Below are 18,503 nucleotides of genomic sequence, written 5' to 3' on the forward strand. Positions count from 1 at the left end.
CAATCTATAAAAATAATCAATATCTAGTAGGTGTCAATTTGCAAAACATAATCGTTCAACATAAACGAGTCATGTACACAGAAGAAGGTTGAAGAACTTTAACCGAAACAGAATTTACATATAAACCGAAGTCCAATTGGTTTCCTCCAAAAGAGGAAGTTTCATGGGGAAACTCAAATTCACAAGTGATCCCCAGTTGCTTGTATATTCGTGTCAGGGAGATAACAATGTTGTGTTTTGTAGATCTTGTAGGGAGGTGTCAAAGTCCTCCTCCATACAGCATCTAGTATGCTATAATAGTACCCATCTAGTACTGATCAGGCTCAACAATACTTAACTTTGGTGATCTAACAAAAACCGGTGTGTTAACGTGATTATGCTGTATTATCAACATTGTCAAGGACAATAGTCCAAAGAAAATGTAAAAAAAGAAAAAAAAAAAAACTAAATAAAAATAATTTTTTTTAATATATATATATATAATCTAACTTTACTAGATATTAAAAAATCCCCCCCCACAATTTTTTCTTTGCTAAAATTTGTAAAAAAATTTAAATGGAATGCACAATAATTAGATTTGCTAAGGCTGTTGGTATTGTTGTTGTTGCTGCTGCTGTTGTAATAGTTGTTGTTGCATTTGCTGTTGATGCTGTAAAGATTCGGTGTTGAGTGCATGCATCTGTTTCGCGACGTTGTATACATAATTGATATCTGGTCGCTGTTCAGGGTTCGGGTTGATGCAAGTCTCTACAAGATTTCGCAGCTAAATAAAAATAAGGAAAATAACAGCATATTAATAAGGAACTTAAAATCAGGATAGACATTAAAGTAAATCAAGCATTTGTTGGTATTTTTACTTTTATTAAACACTTTAATCTCAAATGAAAATAGATTGTAGGGAAGATTATTTGGCTGTATTTCAGTTTATAACATAAATTTCGTATTTTCGTTTTTAAGTTAAAAATTTATAACTTCAAAAAGTATTGAATAACCAGTTTTGTAACTATTTAACACAAACAATACAATTTTTTTGTATTCGATTTTTAATAATTCATACACATCCAATAGAAATAGTAATTTGTTTAGTTCAATCCTTTAGCTGATTGTGCATTATAATTGGACCTAGAAAATACATTTTAAGTAAAACACTATTACGTGTCATGTCGAAATTAGTAAAATTTCCAAAAATTATGAAAAATAATTGAATAGATCTTCTAAAAATGTTTTTTTTTTTATTGTATATTCTCAATCTGATATTTTCTAATTTGAAATTGTGAAAGTTAACTGAAAGCAAGGGAAATAAGTCAGTTTGTCATATGGAATTTGGCCGCAATAGAAGAAACCAAAACTGTATCATTCAATAATTTTATTTAAATTTTTTTTTTAAATCATTTTTCTATTCCACTTTTTCTCATATATTTTGGAATTTTTACTAATTTTGACATAATTATGCAATTGTGTTTTTATTTAAAATGCATTTTTTGTTATCCAATTATAATGCGCAAGTATAAATGCTTAAGTACAATTCACTTTCAAGGAATCCTAAAAATGCGACTCAACATAATTTCAAGACAACTTGCTGATGCATTATGGGTGATTACATATATATATATATACACACACACAGAGACTGGGGGGATTATTGTGGAATACTGTAAAGCATTCAGAATCTGCATCTATTCATTTTATACAGATTTCAGTGTTATAAAATCAGTAATTTTATTTTTACAAAAACAATTTACGAAGATCAGCCTTTTTGTATCTTCTACCAGTATAAACCAGACAACCACTATATCGAAAATTCAAACTAGCAATGTGTAGTATCTGTTCTGATACTACAATTCATCTTTTTTGTCTGTACTCATGGAAAGAGAATTCTTCTAAACTGATACAATTTTTATTTTTGTTCTAATCCACAATGCCACTTTTTAAAGAGTTGTATTTTCCCTACATTAAAAAATAATCTTATATCTAACTGTACTCTTGTAATTTTCTATTTAATTAAACATGCATACTCCTTACAAACAAGAGTAAACATAATGATTTTATGTGTTTATGTTGTTTTGAAAGCAGCATTATTAAGGATTTTTTGTAAATTTAACTGTATTTATGATTGCATGATTTTAGCATGTGGTTACAGTCTTTTGTGCACAATAAACAGTGATCATACATTGATAACAAAAAAAAAATCAGATAAAAGTAAGCGTACCTTAAATATACAAAGATTCCATTTAACCAGAGAAAATTATGTCAATTTTTGAATAATTTTATTTTTTCTCAATTTGTGTAATATGTCTCTTCATACGTTAGGCTGATATAGCAGAAGTAAAAAATAACCACAAGGTTGTCACTAGAAAAGCAGGAAATTTGAGGTCACAAATGTATCCTGTATATTATGACAATCCTGAAGAAAGAAACAAGTAAATCAACAAGTTTATTGTGAGGAAATGTGTCCACAGATGTTCCACAATATAGAAAATGTAATGGATATTGCAGCAATATGGTGCAACAGGTCACACAGCAAAATCTACAATTCAATTTCTTCAACAAGTTACTCTTGATTTCATTGCAGCAGAAGATTGGCTCTCACCAAAAAGACAAAGTTTTTAGGGAATATCAAATTCACATGTAGTCTCCAACCACATATCTTGATTGGCATGAGAATAATTTTCCCTACAAGTAAACCCTGACCAAATATTCAAAATTACATAATATTCACGACCCAAATAAGATCTTTTTGATATGACTAACCTATACTTGCTTTTAAAAGTAACGATACATCTTTTCCAAGTGATGTTACCTCAAGCAACAGCATGAAGCTAGATACTCCACCAGACTATTGGAATATTCAAATAGTTATGTATCTCATAAAGAGTTCAGGTGACGTTAGCCCCACAAAGATATTCCAATAATTTGTCCATCTTACGAGGAGCGTCTGAAGCTCTTATAGTCCCAAAATCTTTCATAAGCATTGAAAATTGGTCAATAATTCTTCTTGTCTCTTTGAAATGAAGAAGCAAAATACTTTAAAGTTCAATTTTGGGCTTCTAGTGAGATATAAGTTAAAAGGGCGAAGTTATTATCGTGTTCGGGAAATGTGTCTTCAATTCAGGGATATTACGTCACACTTTGAAAAAACTATCGTATCTCCGAAAGAAGGCTATATTTTATATTTTTAGACAGTTTTTTTTAATTCTCCATTAAATTTTAATCCAGAAAAATTGTATAACAAGCTATATAATCATAGTTTCAAAAATGACCTAAATTGGCCCGGACGGGGAAAAACTTTTCATAGAGCCTTGAACAGTGTCATACTGGCTTTTATGAATAATGATGCACTTTCTACAAGTGATGTTACCTCAAGTAACAGCACAAAGCTAGATACTCCACTAGACCGAATGAATCCTTGTCTTGAAATCCAGTAAGACTAAGAGACCACAAGAAAGGTATACAAAAACATACTTACATGATCAATTTGGGAGAGAGAAATAATGTTATCAACTTCTTTACTAACTCAGTGTTTGAGAGATAAAGGAGAACTTTAATGGAATATTCAAATAGCTATGTATCTCATAGAGTTCAAATGGTGTTAACCCCAGGAAGAGAGCCTATTGATTTCTTAGAACTTCAACTGAAGTAAAATAAAACAAAATTGTAATATTGCAATCTTTGTAAGAGATAGAAAAATGGTGCAGGACTAGTAATGTTTATAGAAATATTATAATTTATATCACTTCATGCATGTCTGTAGAAGAGTTAACTATGAAGGAGAAAGAAAGTTTTATCTCTTACCCAAATTCATCAAATGCAATTGCCTGTATGAGTGAAAAACTTAAACTAAGGGCAGATAATCAGACCTTATCACAGTAATAATGGAGACATGAGAGTTATGCAGCAGTTGTATAAAAATTGACCAGTTTTTCGTCTTCAAAAAAAAAAAAAAAAAATTAAAACTTGCTTTTAATAAAGGAAGAAAAATCAATGATTTACCTCTTGAGAATAATTGTCTGATGGTAAAGGTGGATAATCACATTGTTCGATTTTCTTGCAAAGAGAATAGAGATTCATTTTGTCGCCGTAAAATGGAGATTGTAAAGCTGCCATCTGAAATAAAACAGAATATGTATCTTTTTTTTTAAACCATGCCTGGAAAATTAAGGTCAATACTCACGTATATATAAGTGATGTAAACATCAGAAAAACCCTACACGGCTTAACATTTCGACGAAATTATTTGTCGTAAATGAAATACTAAAATCAACAATAAAAAAAAAAATTCGTCTGCCTAGAGGTGTTTGATTGAAGGAATAAATTAAATATTGTCTCTTCCAATGTGATTTTATTATTTGTATTGAACAATGTAACATAATATTAATTTCTGAGTATTTATTGGTACTTATTAGTTTATCTCATTTAAGCCAGTTCTATATTTAAAATAAAATCAACAATATTTTAATAGAAAATTAATAAACTCATGTTTGCTGTGGGTTATTGGTTTTTCTATCTAATGAACTAATATTTTGCATTATCCAGAAACATATCAGCTTTATCAAAACATTTGTTGATTCAATATATTTGTCATGCCATGGAATTTCCATGGGTCCTGCTAGTTTATATTAATTTCATAAACTCATCATTTTTTTTATTTATTTTTTTTTTACAGACCACTTGAGGATAACGGTTAAGAGAGTACAGTAGTCAATTAGACAATATAGTTATCGTTAGTAATGAAAATTCGGTAAATTTGTTAACTTAAGTGGAACGGCTCATCAAGAACTTGTTTACATTGGGCTTGAAGACAACCATATTGTAGTCAGCTGGAAAGCAGGAAAATGGAAAACAATCCACAGGTGTGCAGTTCTAAGAAAGAAGCTTTGTTCATGGAATCTACGTTTAGGTTTAGACACAGATGAAGAGTGTGTGTGGGGGGGGATTATTGATAGTGTTTTCAGCTAGACGAGTGTTTCTTGTGAAAGTTTAGTGAGGGGGGACCATAGATTGTTGTTCAGTCGAGCACTTACTATGAAAATAACAATAAAGCAGAAACAAACTCGCAACTTCTCTTCTGTTAGATAGAGGTTGCAGGGAAGATGAAACTGGTATAAATACTATGTTATAAACATATTTATTTCAATTTATTCTATAATAGTTCTGTTTGATCTGATTTGATCCCTGTAGTATTTTGAGTACATACATATACAGAGTGGCCCACTTAAAAGTAGCCCAGAAATGTAGTAGAGAGGAGGAACATTCTTATATTGTTTAAATTACCTTTACTGTTATAAAAGATGCTGGAAGTGCTCCCTGTTGACATCTATGCATTTCTGGACACTTTTAACAACGTTTGCAGATACTGCCTGTAGATCTTCTCTGGTGATTCTCCTGATAGCGTTGATAATGTTCTCCTTTAGTTGGTCTAGATAGTGAGGATTATTTGCATAAACTTTTTGTTTTAAAGTCTCCCAAAGATAAAAATCACATGATTAATCCGGGGAACGTAGTGGCCATAACCCTTTGCTTATTATTCTCTCTTCCGTAAACATATCATGAATTTGTGTCAGCGATCTGTGAGACATGTGGCATGTAGCAGCATCTTGTTGGAAAACGAATGATATTTTGTCTTGTGGTGTCAGTTGGTCGTTAAAAAATTAGAGAGGTTGGGCTACTTTTAAATGGGACGCCCTGTATATATATATTTTTTGACCTTCATTATTCTTAAGGTTGGGTTAACTACTTGTTCAGTTATACTTTATTCAAGCTTTATATATATATATATATATATATATGTTTTATTACCGTTTTTTTTCCTGTTCAGTTACATTTTTGTTTCAGCTACACGACCGTTTTTTTGGCCGTTATGTAGCCTCCTCAGACTTTGCAGAAAAGTCTGCTTATGGTGGAATGAAGGAATGAATGATGTCAGAGGAGGGTGCAAGAAAGAGAAAAGGGGGAAGGTGGGAGGCGGGGTTCTTGGTCGGTCGGTAAAGCTTTAGTTTTGGAGTTCAAGAACATTAGGTGGTTGTGGGGGGGTCTTGGAAGTTTCTCTCTGGTGTGACTAAGGACGTAGGGAGATATGTAGGGCATATTTGCTCTACAACAGTATTGAGCACTTTCTTCAGGTTTTTATTAATTCCCATTTCTACTATCTATCTATATATATATATATATATATATATATATATATCACTCTCATACTCGCACAGATCTATTCAGTGTTGCTAGAGGTCATAAAAATAGAGAAGAAGAAAAGTGTGCGCAACATCTTCATATTAAAACTCCTATCTCTACTTTTTATCAATTCATCTATTTTCTTTCTTCATTCTTATTTTCCACATCTCTCACACCACTTTCACCTCCACTCTGTCTACTCCTCTCTTTTTTAAGATATTGAAGAAAATAATATGAAAATAATAATAATGTAAGTCATTCACTGAGATTTGTTTTAAAGTTATTGCTCCCGAACAACACTAAGTTTCTTCCACACCCACTTCATCAAAAATGTAATTAAATCTATATTTGTTTTAATTTATTTATATATACAGTATTTACCCTCTCTCCCATCACAAGGAGATGGGACACAAGGTCAAAAAGTGGTATGAATAAAACAACTCCCCTAAAGTAAGAGCACTGAGGCCCTGCAAAAATAAGTCTGCGTAGCCTGGTTGGCATTCCGTGGTGAGCGTGCCTCCAACAACAAACAATAAACTTGCTCCACCTGAAAGGTGAGGCGAGGCCCGAGAGGGTGAACCTCTTAGAGCTACCCAGAATATTTGCCTCAGCCTGACAGCTAAAAGTCTATCACAATCACCCAGTACCTTGACTGGCATGCTACAAAATAAACACACACCATTAATATATGCAAATATATGGGAGAAATAGAGAGAGATGTACTTACCTCATAAAGCAAGCAACCAAGAGACCAAATGTCAGACTTGAAATTGTAACCATTCTCATGAATTCTCTCAGGAGACATATAATAAGGTGTACCAACTGAAAAAGAAGAAAACGCAATTGGTATATTGGATATTAAACTTTATCATTTTAACTGATCATATGCTGGAAGATTTCTCCGTGCATGTGGTAGCCATTGTGTGTATTATTGTGCCTTATTGCTGTATCAACAAATACAACACTATGTCAGAAAAAAAAAAGATAGCAATAAGATAGCTTTATTTTTTTACACATTTACTTTATTTACTATATAGACACATCTGATAAAGATACATAAAGAAAATAACTAAGAAATGAAACCTAAAAATCAACAATTACTGCATAGGGATATATAAAATACACATTGTTAATGGAAAGGCAAAAATGAATGCATGCACAAATGCACGGCATAAGTAAACTTACTTTCAGTAATCTTAGTGGTTACACACGCTAGCAGAATAATACATGATAAAATAATCTGATTCTTTCACAACAGTCTGAGAGTTAGTTGACTTCATCCATAAGATAATTTCACAGTTGACTTCATCCATAAGATAACTTCACAGTTGACTTCATCCATAAGATAACTTCACAGTTCACTTCATCCATAAGATAACTTACCAGTTCACTTCATCCATAAGATAACTTCACAGTTCACTTCATCCATAAGATAACTTCACAGTTCACTTCATCCATAAGATAACTTCACAGTTCACTTCATCCATAAGATAACTTCACAGTTCACTTCATCCATAAGATAACTTCACAGTTCACTTCATCCATAAGATAACTTCACAGTTCACTTCATCCATAAGATAACTTCACAGTTCACTTCATCCATAAGATAACTTCACAGTTCACTTCATCCATAAGATAACTTCACAGGCAAAATCATTCTGGTTTAAAAATCATGCCAAATATCAGAGCTGATTTGAATCACTTTCAACCAGTTTAAAGTTTATAGAAATAAGAAAGTTTTGTTTTCGAATTTCCCAACAAGTGAGGAATAAGAGTATAAAATATTGCACAAGTAGCACTACATGGTGTAAAAACGAATTACCTTCAAGGAAGATAACTTTAGCTTAACTGTACCTTTATAATTTACTACTAGCAGTATCTCGAGGAAATTCCATGATAGATTTCTTCATTGAAATTAAGTTTTTGGAAAAATTCAAATACTATGATTTTAAATGGTAGTCCTACGTTTACTATAAAATTAAACTGAAAAAATACTCATTGTTTAGATTAATTTGAATAAAATTATTGTAACCTATCTGCATTTAAACAAGGCCGATAGCGATTAGTTGCGTGCTCTCATGTAATGAATGAATGCGTGAATGTAGGACTGACATGAAATTCTTAAAGATAAACTAAAATGACCGAAAAATGGGCTGACATGACTTAAATAAATAAAAAGTAAATGACTTAGAATGACTTTAATGAACTTAAGAATGACTTGAATGCTTAAAAAATAACTGGAATCCTTCAAAAACAACTTGAATGATCTGGAAAATGACTTGAATAGCTTTGAGACTGACTGGTTGTAAAGTGGGTGATCATTTTACATTAAATTAACACAGAAAAGTGATCCCCCACTTTATATCACAAGTACAGCATGTAGTAAGATAGATACTACACTTTGATCTTGGCCAAAAGGCCAAGAAAAGCTTAAAAGCTAAGAACAGCATCTATTAACAACAGACCTTTGATCGTAACCAAAAACGCCAAGCACAAAAGTGTTACGGATCGACTGACGGAGTGACTTATAGTCTAAAAATGCAAATTCATTTAATATTTTTTTCATAAAATAAAATACAATTTGATGGGTAAATAACTTCTAGGCAGTATTATGATGACTGTGTAATTGAATTAGTTTGAATTATGTCTCTTGACCTTACTTTAAGCCGAACATGGCAGACAAGACATTTTGCCATTAAAATGTTTTTTTTCTTGTTTAAAAAAGAAATACTTGATAAATTTGTATAATTTTGACACATAAGTACATGACAAAATTTTTTTGTGCCATTTTGTTTATTTTCTGTTCAAAAAGTTTTAATCTTGTAAAAACACTAGATAAGCACTGATTTCGTTATTCATTTAAATACTTTTGTAAGTAACTGATTGTTAATTTTTTTTATTTTTTGACAAAGTCCAGGGGAATAGTTGGCTGAACCGTCGTGAAACAACTAAGAAAAAGATGAGGATAATAGTCCGCAGTAAATAAAAATTAATAAATAATACTCATCTCAATGAATTCCAATTAAAATAATATAGTAACTGGTTGGTTTCCAAGTTTATTTATCATCTATTTTTTTTTTTATTAAAAAAATATTAAGAAAGCCATATTAATATGACTACTACCTCGATTTTAGAATAATATATTATATGATCAAAGTTCAAACAAAAAAAAACAACTGGTTGCATAGTAACGCGGAACAAGAACATGTATAACTGTGATGTCACAGAAGTATTTAAAAGGACATCCCTTTTTTGATTACCAATCTTCAATAAGAAGAGAGAACAAGGACACAATCATACTCACTTGCTCTATATTACTTGTGTCTATTAAACAAAGACGGAGAGAAATGAATTATCCAAATAGAAAATCTTCACTTATGCCTCAATTCTCTTGTGAGAAATGATACTGAAGAGAAAAGATTGAGAATGCAAAGAATTGATTCAAAATTTTGTAAGTAAAATAGATTTCTTTTTTGTCTTAAAACGAAAATATAAATTATTCTAAATTGAAAATCTTTAAAAACCAAGAAATGTTAAAATATTTATTAAATAATAAAATCAATTTTTTTTTTTTATATATATATACCCAAATTTTTTATCTCTTTGTATTCTATTGGTATTAACCCCAGGAGGGCCGAACCGAAACCCCCGTGGAGCATCTGGGGTTAATACTAACAGAAAAAAAAAAAAAAAACATTTAACATGGACAGTCTTCTACCCTTGAAAATTTGGACATTTTATATATATATATATATATATATATATATATATATATATATATATATATAAATATTATTTATCATTTAATAAATATTTTCTTAACATTTCTTGGTTTTCAAAGATTTTCAATTTTAACATTACAAAATGTTTTCTAAAATGTGAAACACTAATTTAAATCATTTAACTGAAAATTTTCATAAAAAAACTATTTTAGCAGATTTCTCATAAAAAACATAAATAGATTTTTTTTTTTTTTGAGTATGTGTAATGAACGACCACCCAGATTTCAGTTCTTATGATGTCAGTTCCTAGTGTTGGAAGAAACAGTCAGCATCAAAATTGGCCACAGCAGTTTACAATTTGAAAGCAACCTTCTTTTCTTTTTGGGGAAGTATTTTTTTTCAACTTTAACTTCTGAAAATGTAAAAATTAATTAATGTTTTTAAGACCAAATCTAACCTAACCCTACACGTGCTTACTGTAGTGTCTTTTTTACATTTTTCTCCTTTGTGGCTTTGAAATTGTATCTATCTATATAAAAGCCAAGTACGTCCAAGGATGGAATACTGTTGCCATATCTGGGCAGGAGCTGCTAAAAATAGCCTATCCTGCCTTGACAGAGTACAAAATAGACTTTGTGGCTTAGTGGGGGATGCCCTTTTCTCTACCCTGCAACCTCCCTCCCACAGAAGAGACGTTGCGAGCCTATCCTTGTTTTATCGCTATTTCCATGGCAGGTGCTCGTCTGAACTCCAATCTCTGGTCCCCCCTCGCCAATCTTTCACGAAAAACACTCGTCTAGCTGAATCCACTGTGAAAAATTTCCCCCACTCTATATCTGTGCCTAAATCAAAACGCGGATTCCATGAACAAAGCTTCTTTCTTAGAACTGCACGCCTGTGGAACTCTGTTCCATCTGCCTGCTTCCCACCGGACTACAACTTGGATGTCTTCAAGTTCAATGTTAACAAATTCCTAATGAACCGCCCCCTTAAGTAAACACTTCATCAAATCTCCACACTAACGTAATGTACTTGCAATAACCCTTATCCCTGAGTGGCTTCCGGGCCTTGATAAGTGGTGATCACTGTGTAAAAAAAAAAAAAAAAAAAAAAAAAAACTACTTTGTCTATTTCCGGAACTGACTGGATTTTCCAGAAAAGGATTAAAATTTTCTAGGTGGTCATTTCTTACAAGTTTTTTTTATTACCTAAAGAATGAGCAGCAGTTGTTTTAGAACTGAAAAACCTTCCGAGGCCGAGATCTCCTAATTTCACTTTTCCTTGGGCAGTTATAAATACATTTGCAGGCTTGATATCTAAAAAAAAAAAAAAAAAAAAAAAAAAAAAAAAAAAAAAAAAAAAAATTAAAAAGAAAAAAAAATTAAAATAAAAAAAAAATATACATCAATTAAAAAGACTAAGAAAAAAGTGGAGGGTTTGCAAACACTTTACAACAATACATTTTCACAAAAGTACAAAGTTTTCAAATTGTATTCGCAATACATATCACTTACATTCATATAAGATATATTATCCCTCTTTCACATGCATATATTCTATTGGTACTTATCTCAGTAGGTTGGTTGCTTTTGTTTTACAGTGTATCAACCATTTGTGGGTTATTTAATGCTGAATCCAGTAATTATGCTTCCAATTCTATCTTTGAATATTTATTCATGGTGTTTAGTTTGATAGTTTTGCAGAAGAACATTGTTGTTTTTCACTTTGCAGAAAATGATTTAGTTTTGCAAAGGGAGAGGAAAAAACAATAACATCAATGCTTGGTGCATTTTTGGTCAGGAAACCAGTATTTTCAGACAGCCTGATCTGGTAGCACCAAATATCTTCACAGGCATTACCACTCTGAGCCAAAGTGGACCTGGGAGCAATGGTAACTAAGAAGGGACCCCCATATTCCCTAGAGCTATCAAATGGGGTCTCACCATCTCAGTAGAGAGGTATATCCAAGAATAGCAACATTTAACATATATTTCATTTGCTTAACTACTGGAGCTCCATTTCTTTCGAAGTTACTTTTGAGGGAATTCATCTCCACAGTAGAAGTCTTATCAAGGCCTTACATTGTTTAATCCAAGATTTTTGCAGCAATTAGATATCATTTAAAATCTTTCCTATGTCACATGATTAAGCTAACCAATCAGCTATCTAGACTTCATATGGGGTTATGTCACTCTCAATCCATCATACTGAACCTGGTATTTGGAATAATATTTTAATTTTATCAGAAAATAATTAAACTACTGTCAAGGAATATACAACAATAACTCAGATTCTAATTTTTTAAAATAAACACAATCATTTAGAGTGTCTCAGTAATTTTTAATTAAACTTTTTTCTTTTCTTTTAATAATCTTAGAATAAAATATTCGATGAGATTGGTTCTAGTTTTATTTAGTGGTGAACAATATGGAGAGAAATTATGGAGAGCAGAAAGTGAACTTTGTACTTCCTTTCAACAGCATTGTAACTCGTTTTCCTTTATTTTCTTCTTTAGTCCTTGGATTCCATGATTGAGGTTTCTAACAAAGGGGAATAATTGCTGTTGTCTAGAACATTTATCATTGGCTAGTTTTTCACAAGCATTTTTTAGCTTCTTACATTAAATGGTTTCATATCTTATATGGGGCGATTTCTATTGAAAAAAAAAACCCTGACAGGTATTGTTTCATTGCAACAAAAAAGACAAATGATTCTGAACAAGATGACAGTAAGACAAAATGCTAACATTGTTAAGCAGTTCAAATACCTGGGGCTCCCATCATCAGCGAAGAATTTCAAGATCAAAATCTAAACAACAGCACCACTAGTCAAAGGGAGGCAACTCCACTGAGAGAAGTACAAATGGTTTTATTTTTTAAAGGAGTTGTCTCCCGTTGAGTAGAAAAATGTAAACAAACTGATTTGGCTCGGTGAACGCAGAAATAAGCCCAGAAAAATAATATTTATCTTTTAAAAGATTTTTACAATGAATTTATTTAACTTCAAAGTTTAGTTGAATTGGTTAGCTCGCCGTGAAAACATTTACCCATTTTTCATAACTTTTTTTTCCACATGTACAAATATTATTTCCTTTAAGAAATTAACTTTCAAATACAATCAAATACAATCAAAATATTTTTTCCTTTAAGAAATTAACTTTCAAATACAATCAAAAAGTAGTCAGAAACCTACAAAAAAATTATGATAAATCGGCTTTCAAAACTAGCCCCCCCCCCCCATCTTTATTTGTCCATTTTTGCCCGTACCTAGTATATTGCTTGTCTATATGATTTAACTAAATTTAAAGTTATTTTTTTTTTTATATTATCAACAATAAACATACATAATAAAAATAAGAATTCAAAATATTAATACTGGCACTAACAATAATAAGTTTCAAGAAAAACAATAATTAGAAGCAAAATGTTTTAAAAGACTAAGACGATGCTCAAAATGTATAAACATTAAAACCCCTCTCTTTACTTAAAAATTCACCAAAAAATCAGGAAATTAACCAATTTTAATGAAATTTTCAGTATTTATAAAATAATGATCACGGAATATAATGAACCCATTATTTTTATTCAAATCTCAGTGGAAATGTATTATTGTTTAAATAAAAAATACCTTTAAAGTTATGGTTTTCTGTAGTTAAAAAAAAAAAAAAAAGAATGAATTTATTTTATGAAAATAAAGCTTTGTGAATTATAAGAATTTTAAGAAAATTATTTAATTTTTACAGGAACATTACGAAAAAAAGCCCCTAAAGTCCGTATTAATGAATTCGATGTAACTTGAAGAAAAATTAATTTCTCGAACTACCGATATTACCATTGAATTAAGCATTGTTTATTTAATATTTTCACACAAAAAAATTATAATAGCAAAAATATTTCTACTTTTTTTTTTTAATTACAGATTTCGCATAATTTTTATATGCAAGATTTTTATAATTTCCTTGCTCACATGAATGTGAAACTTTCGGAATAACAATTTTTATGTAATCTTGAACAATAATTACAAAAAGTTCATTTAAAAACAGGAACATAAAAAATAATTAAATTAAAAAATGATAAAAATGATACAACGTTCAGGATAGGAATGTATGGGTGCACGTCTGGGGAAAGAAAAAGAAAACTATCACCCTTCCCTCCTTTTAATATCATGACTTCATTTTAAAACAGCGTTTAGATTGCCTGTAATTTTGGGATTCTGTATAATCGTGTTTACAAAACTTTATTTGTTGCGTTTTGGTGCACAGCAGAATTACTTGCTTTTTGGGGCTAATTAAGCTATTTTTTGTACAAACAAGGTGTTTTTTTTTTTTTTATTTAATTCAATATCTTCGGACTTTACTAATCATCTTCGAAATAGACCCAGAAAAATAATATTTATCTTTTAAAGGATTTTTACAATGAATTTATTTAACTTCAAAATTTAGCTGAATTGGTTAGCTCGCCGTGAAAACATTTTTCATAACTTTTTTTTTTTTTTTCACATGTACAAACATTTTTTTCCTTTAAGAAATTAACTTTAGGCTCTAATCTTTCAAATACAATGAAAAAGTAGTCAGAAACCTACAAAAAAGATTATGATAAATCGGCTTTCAAAACTAGGTCCCCCTATCTTTATTTGTCCATTTTTATCCGTACCTAGTATATTGCTTGTCTATCTAATATTCTCTAAAAATCTCCTTTGGAGAAAACCGGCTCAACCCAACTAGAGTGAATAATATACAAGGATCTTAAACTTTACTCTCTATAACCAGTTTAAAACTTCAAAATTACTTGTGAATTTTAAATAATCAGGCTTTACTAAAACATTCATTTTAATTTAACATTGATGGATTAAAAATTAGTTGACATTTTACTATCACAATGTTTTTAAATTGAAAGTTCATATTGAAGCATTTAAACTGCTGAAAAGAAAATAATTTCTGGCTTGAAGTTTATTTGTGATGAATATAAATAGGCATTTTTTATTTTCACAAAACAAAGTTAAAAGATGTATCAATTTGACAATTAAAAGTCAAATTTAAATTAATATTCAAGCTTAATTACAGATTTGCAAATGCACAGAAATGTTGATTTTATATTACCAAAACTGGTTTTCATTATTCGTCAAAAATAACTTATTAATAGCCACATAAAATATACATTCTACTCTGATAGCTTCTTTTTGTAGACCACTTGCCTTTGGAATTCCCTTCCTGCTACCCTGACAGTACCAACATGTAGAAATTTAAATGTAATATGAACAAACATTTTGCTGTACAATTCCCTCCTTAATAAATGTATAAATGTAACCCCTACACTTCAATGGTCATATGTTTCGTTTGGAGAAGGAGGAGGGGATATAAGCAGAAAAAGAAATAGTTGTTTAGTTTTGATGCAATTAAGTCAGTAATGTCCTAATGTATGATTACAGTGAAAAGGGATTCTACATGGCTTCATCGTTCCCAAACAACTTATTTTACATCAAACCATCTATAGTAAAAAACGAATAAAAATGACATAAACAGCAAATTATAGACATTTTAATCATCTACAGAAAACTCTGAACAGAAGACGACTGGCTAAAAAAACATGATAGGCATAAAAAATATTCAAAACATAACACCAAGTTTTACTATTTTATATGAAAATCGTTTGACATTGACGATGGGCTAACAGTAAGGAACAAAGTTAGAAAATTGCAGTAAACTATGTAGCACACGAAAAATAAAAAAGCAAAACAAAAAGTTAAGGATTTATAGATCCACCATGTTTCTTTTTACAGTAGTCTTGTATCTGTTTTTATCTGTATAATTAAATATGCGATAAATTACCGTTGTGAATGTTGGTTTTTATTTACTAAAACATGGTTTTAAGTAAAAGATAAGTGAATGAAAAACAATGAAATCCTACTGAAACACATTTCACTGTAAATAATTTTGTACTGATCGTTAAGATGATATTTTGAAGCTTTACCTCGATGCATGATTCTACGAGAATGCATGTGTTCCAGAGCACTGCAGATTTGAATGAAGTATTTCCAAATTGTCTTTTCAGGAATCAGTCGACTGCGTTGTTTAAAATGCTACAAAAGAACAAAATATCTATCATTTTTTTTTATTATAACAAAAGAAAAAGAGTAAAAATGGGTATAAATTCTTTTCATTCATTTTAAATTGTTCCCAAATTAGAATAGCTGAAGTAGTCGTTATTTGTTTGCGATCAGGTTACAGTTCAGCAAGTGTCAAAAATTAATATTAAAATATATAAATGTAATCGACTAACCGTTTATATTTTGTCTAATTCAATGGCCCTCATATTTTTATAAGCTTGGGCATAAGTATTATTCTCCATAACTGTAGCTATGGTTTCAAAGACACTTTGGATACATTTATTATTTTCTGGTAAATTACACCGGAGTTGATTTGCTTCAGATGAGTCCTAAATGTAAATTTGTCCATATTTTCTCTCCTCTTCATTATTTGGGTGCAGAGTACTGGAATAATGATAGGTTTGACCTTGTAAGCGAAAACAATAGCCCCTCTTCCAGGAGGGCGGACAATATTTGCTCCAAATGATGCACATGAAAATGAGGAGTTGTAATTGCATATATTAGATCTGAAATTAAACGCTTCTTGGTCATTACCTTCGAGTAACCTTTGGAGTTGAGGAGGATAATCTTGTAAGGGAGGAAGAGAAACTTTTCGTTTTTGACAACAATTCAATGCTTCTCCTCGAAATCTAAGTGCTTTACAAAATGAGCAAATCAAACTCATGTCACCTACAAAATAATATGGGATATTTTGTCTTTCTGCTTCATTCATATTGTTTCTTCGTTCCCGTTGCCTAGCTCTTTCATTTTGCAGATAAAGTTGTCTGTCTTCTTCAATCATGTTATTTATTTGCTGTCTCAATATGTTTCTCCTTTGCAATCTGATATTATCCCTTTCTTCATTTCGTAGCTGCTGACGCCTTCGTCTTTGTCGTTCTCTTGCTGCACATCTTGTATCTTCCAATGTAGTGCTAGTGATTTGGTTCATTCTGTGTGAAAATTTTATTGGTCTTAATAAAAAAAACATTATAAATAAAAATTTTCATACAAAAAATAAATGTTTCTATAATGAAATAAAATTCAATATAAATATTTAAAATGAAAATAAATATTTCTTAATTAATGAAACCGTTTTTTATATTAAAAATCATTAGTGTGTAATTTTTTAAGAGGGAGTTTAAATCAATATTTTCATAATTTAGCTCTGTAAAAAGGATATCTAGATGATATCTAGGTGAATTATATAAATTATTTAATAATAAATTATTCCCTCTCGTAACATTTATTGGTGCTTCTACACTTTGTCGCCGAAAAAAAAGACGCCATGTTTTTCAGCGCAATTGCTGCCAGAATCCAAGAGAGACATCAGTATTTTAAAGTGTAGAAACTATTTTATTTATTCAATAAATATATTGAAGTAAAAGTGTAGAAGCACCTATTTTGGCTTTGATTAAAGAACTGTACACGCTTTCTAGTTATTTCATGATTCGGTCATAGTTTAAAGTACTGATGTCTTCCTTGGATTCTGGCAGCAGATGTGCTCAAAAACATAGCATTTTTTTTTTCGGCTACAAAGTGTAGAAGCATACATTTATTTGTGAACATGTTATTTTCTTTTGTTGAATAATTAAATAATTTCATTTCAATAAATTATATCTTGAATTTTGTAAAATATACGAAAAATGTAAAAATTGAGAATAAATATTTGTTTAAATCCTAAGTAATGAAACAAAGTGTTTATTTGATATTAAAAAAGTTAAGTTGCGTAATTTTTAAAAGGGTATTTAATAGTCAATACTTTTTCTAATTTATCTCTATAAAGATTAAAATTTAAGTATTCTAATGACCGTTTCTAAAATTGCCGAAAGTAATTTAATTATTTTAAATATTTACAGTAAAAAGGATAAAAAATGTTAAAAACTTACGCCGGATTAAATATTTAGTTTCTGATCATCAAAATAAGCTGATAGCAATCATTTAATTCTGGATGACTTATCCACAAGTCAGTAAACTTTGTTGAAGCAAAGCTCTGTTTTTGTTGTTGACGATGGTGTTGTTTGTTTACGGTTAAATGAATAACGAAATTTCACCAAGTTATACTGGTTTAGTAGATAATTTTGTGACTTATATAGAAGCTTTACCGTAAAATTCGGCTAAAACAATTGTTGACCAATTACCTCCTTTGAATCGATATTGTCTGCTTGTGGCAATTGAAGATCGTCTGCTTGTGGCAATTAAAGCGAAAACCTTATTAGGTATTAAATGCTAAAACATTTTAATATAGCTGGCTAATTGGCTATAAAGTAAAAGTTATTCCGAACTTTGATCTAACATTTTAATAAAAAAAAAAAAAAAGAAAAAAAGAAGCTTAACATTTTCTTGTATCTATTTTTTTATATTAAGAAAAATGTAAGCATCATGCTGAAATAATAAAAATGCCATTCTTAATAAGGGAGAGGGTTTGACTATTCTAAACCTTCACCTAAATAACGATTTAATGAAAAAAATGTTCTTGTATCTTTTTTATAATTTTTGTTAAATGAGAAAAATCCATAAACTTTGATAGCA

The 18,503-nt window shown here is 30.3% G+C and overlaps 2 protein-coding genes across 3 annotated transcripts in view; one reads left to right on the top strand and one right to left on the bottom strand.

The window, feature by feature from the left end:
* Positions 1–451: 451 nt before the first annotated feature.
* The window catches only part of LOC145292081 (serine/threonine-protein kinase Nek7-like), a 67,493-nt gene continuing 49,441 nt past the window's right edge, over positions 452–18,503 (bottom strand). For both annotated transcript variants that reach the window (XM_080138148.1, XM_080138149.1), the window contains exons 5-9: positions 15,860–15,968; positions 11,099–11,206; positions 6,896–6,990; positions 3,991–4,104; positions 452–763 (exon numbers count right to left, since the gene is read on the bottom strand). In XM_080138148.1, coding sequence (XP_079994274.1) covers positions 581–763; positions 3,991–4,104; positions 6,896–6,990; positions 11,099–11,206; positions 15,860–15,968 — 609 coding nt within the window. In that variant the 3' untranslated portion in view covers positions 452–580. The remainder of the gene's footprint in view (positions 764–3,990; positions 4,105–6,895; positions 6,991–11,098; positions 11,207–15,859; positions 15,969–18,503) is intronic.
* The window catches only part of LOC145292082 (cytosolic iron-sulfur assembly component 2A-like), a 103,411-nt gene continuing 94,354 nt past the window's right edge, over positions 9,447–18,503 (top strand). The window contains exon 1 of the mRNA XM_080138151.1: positions 9,447–9,619. Coding sequence (XP_079994277.1) covers positions 9,595–9,619 — 25 coding nt within the window. The 5' untranslated portion in view covers positions 9,447–9,594. The remainder of the gene's footprint in view (positions 9,620–18,503) is intronic.

The sequence above is a fragment of the Euprymna scolopes genome, chromosome 13 (genome assembly GCF_053919585.1).
Source record: "Euprymna scolopes isolate OS-2025 chromosome 13, ASM5391958v1, whole genome shotgun sequence".
Lineage (NCBI taxonomy): Eukaryota > Metazoa > Mollusca > Cephalopoda > Sepiida > Sepiolidae > Euprymna > Euprymna scolopes.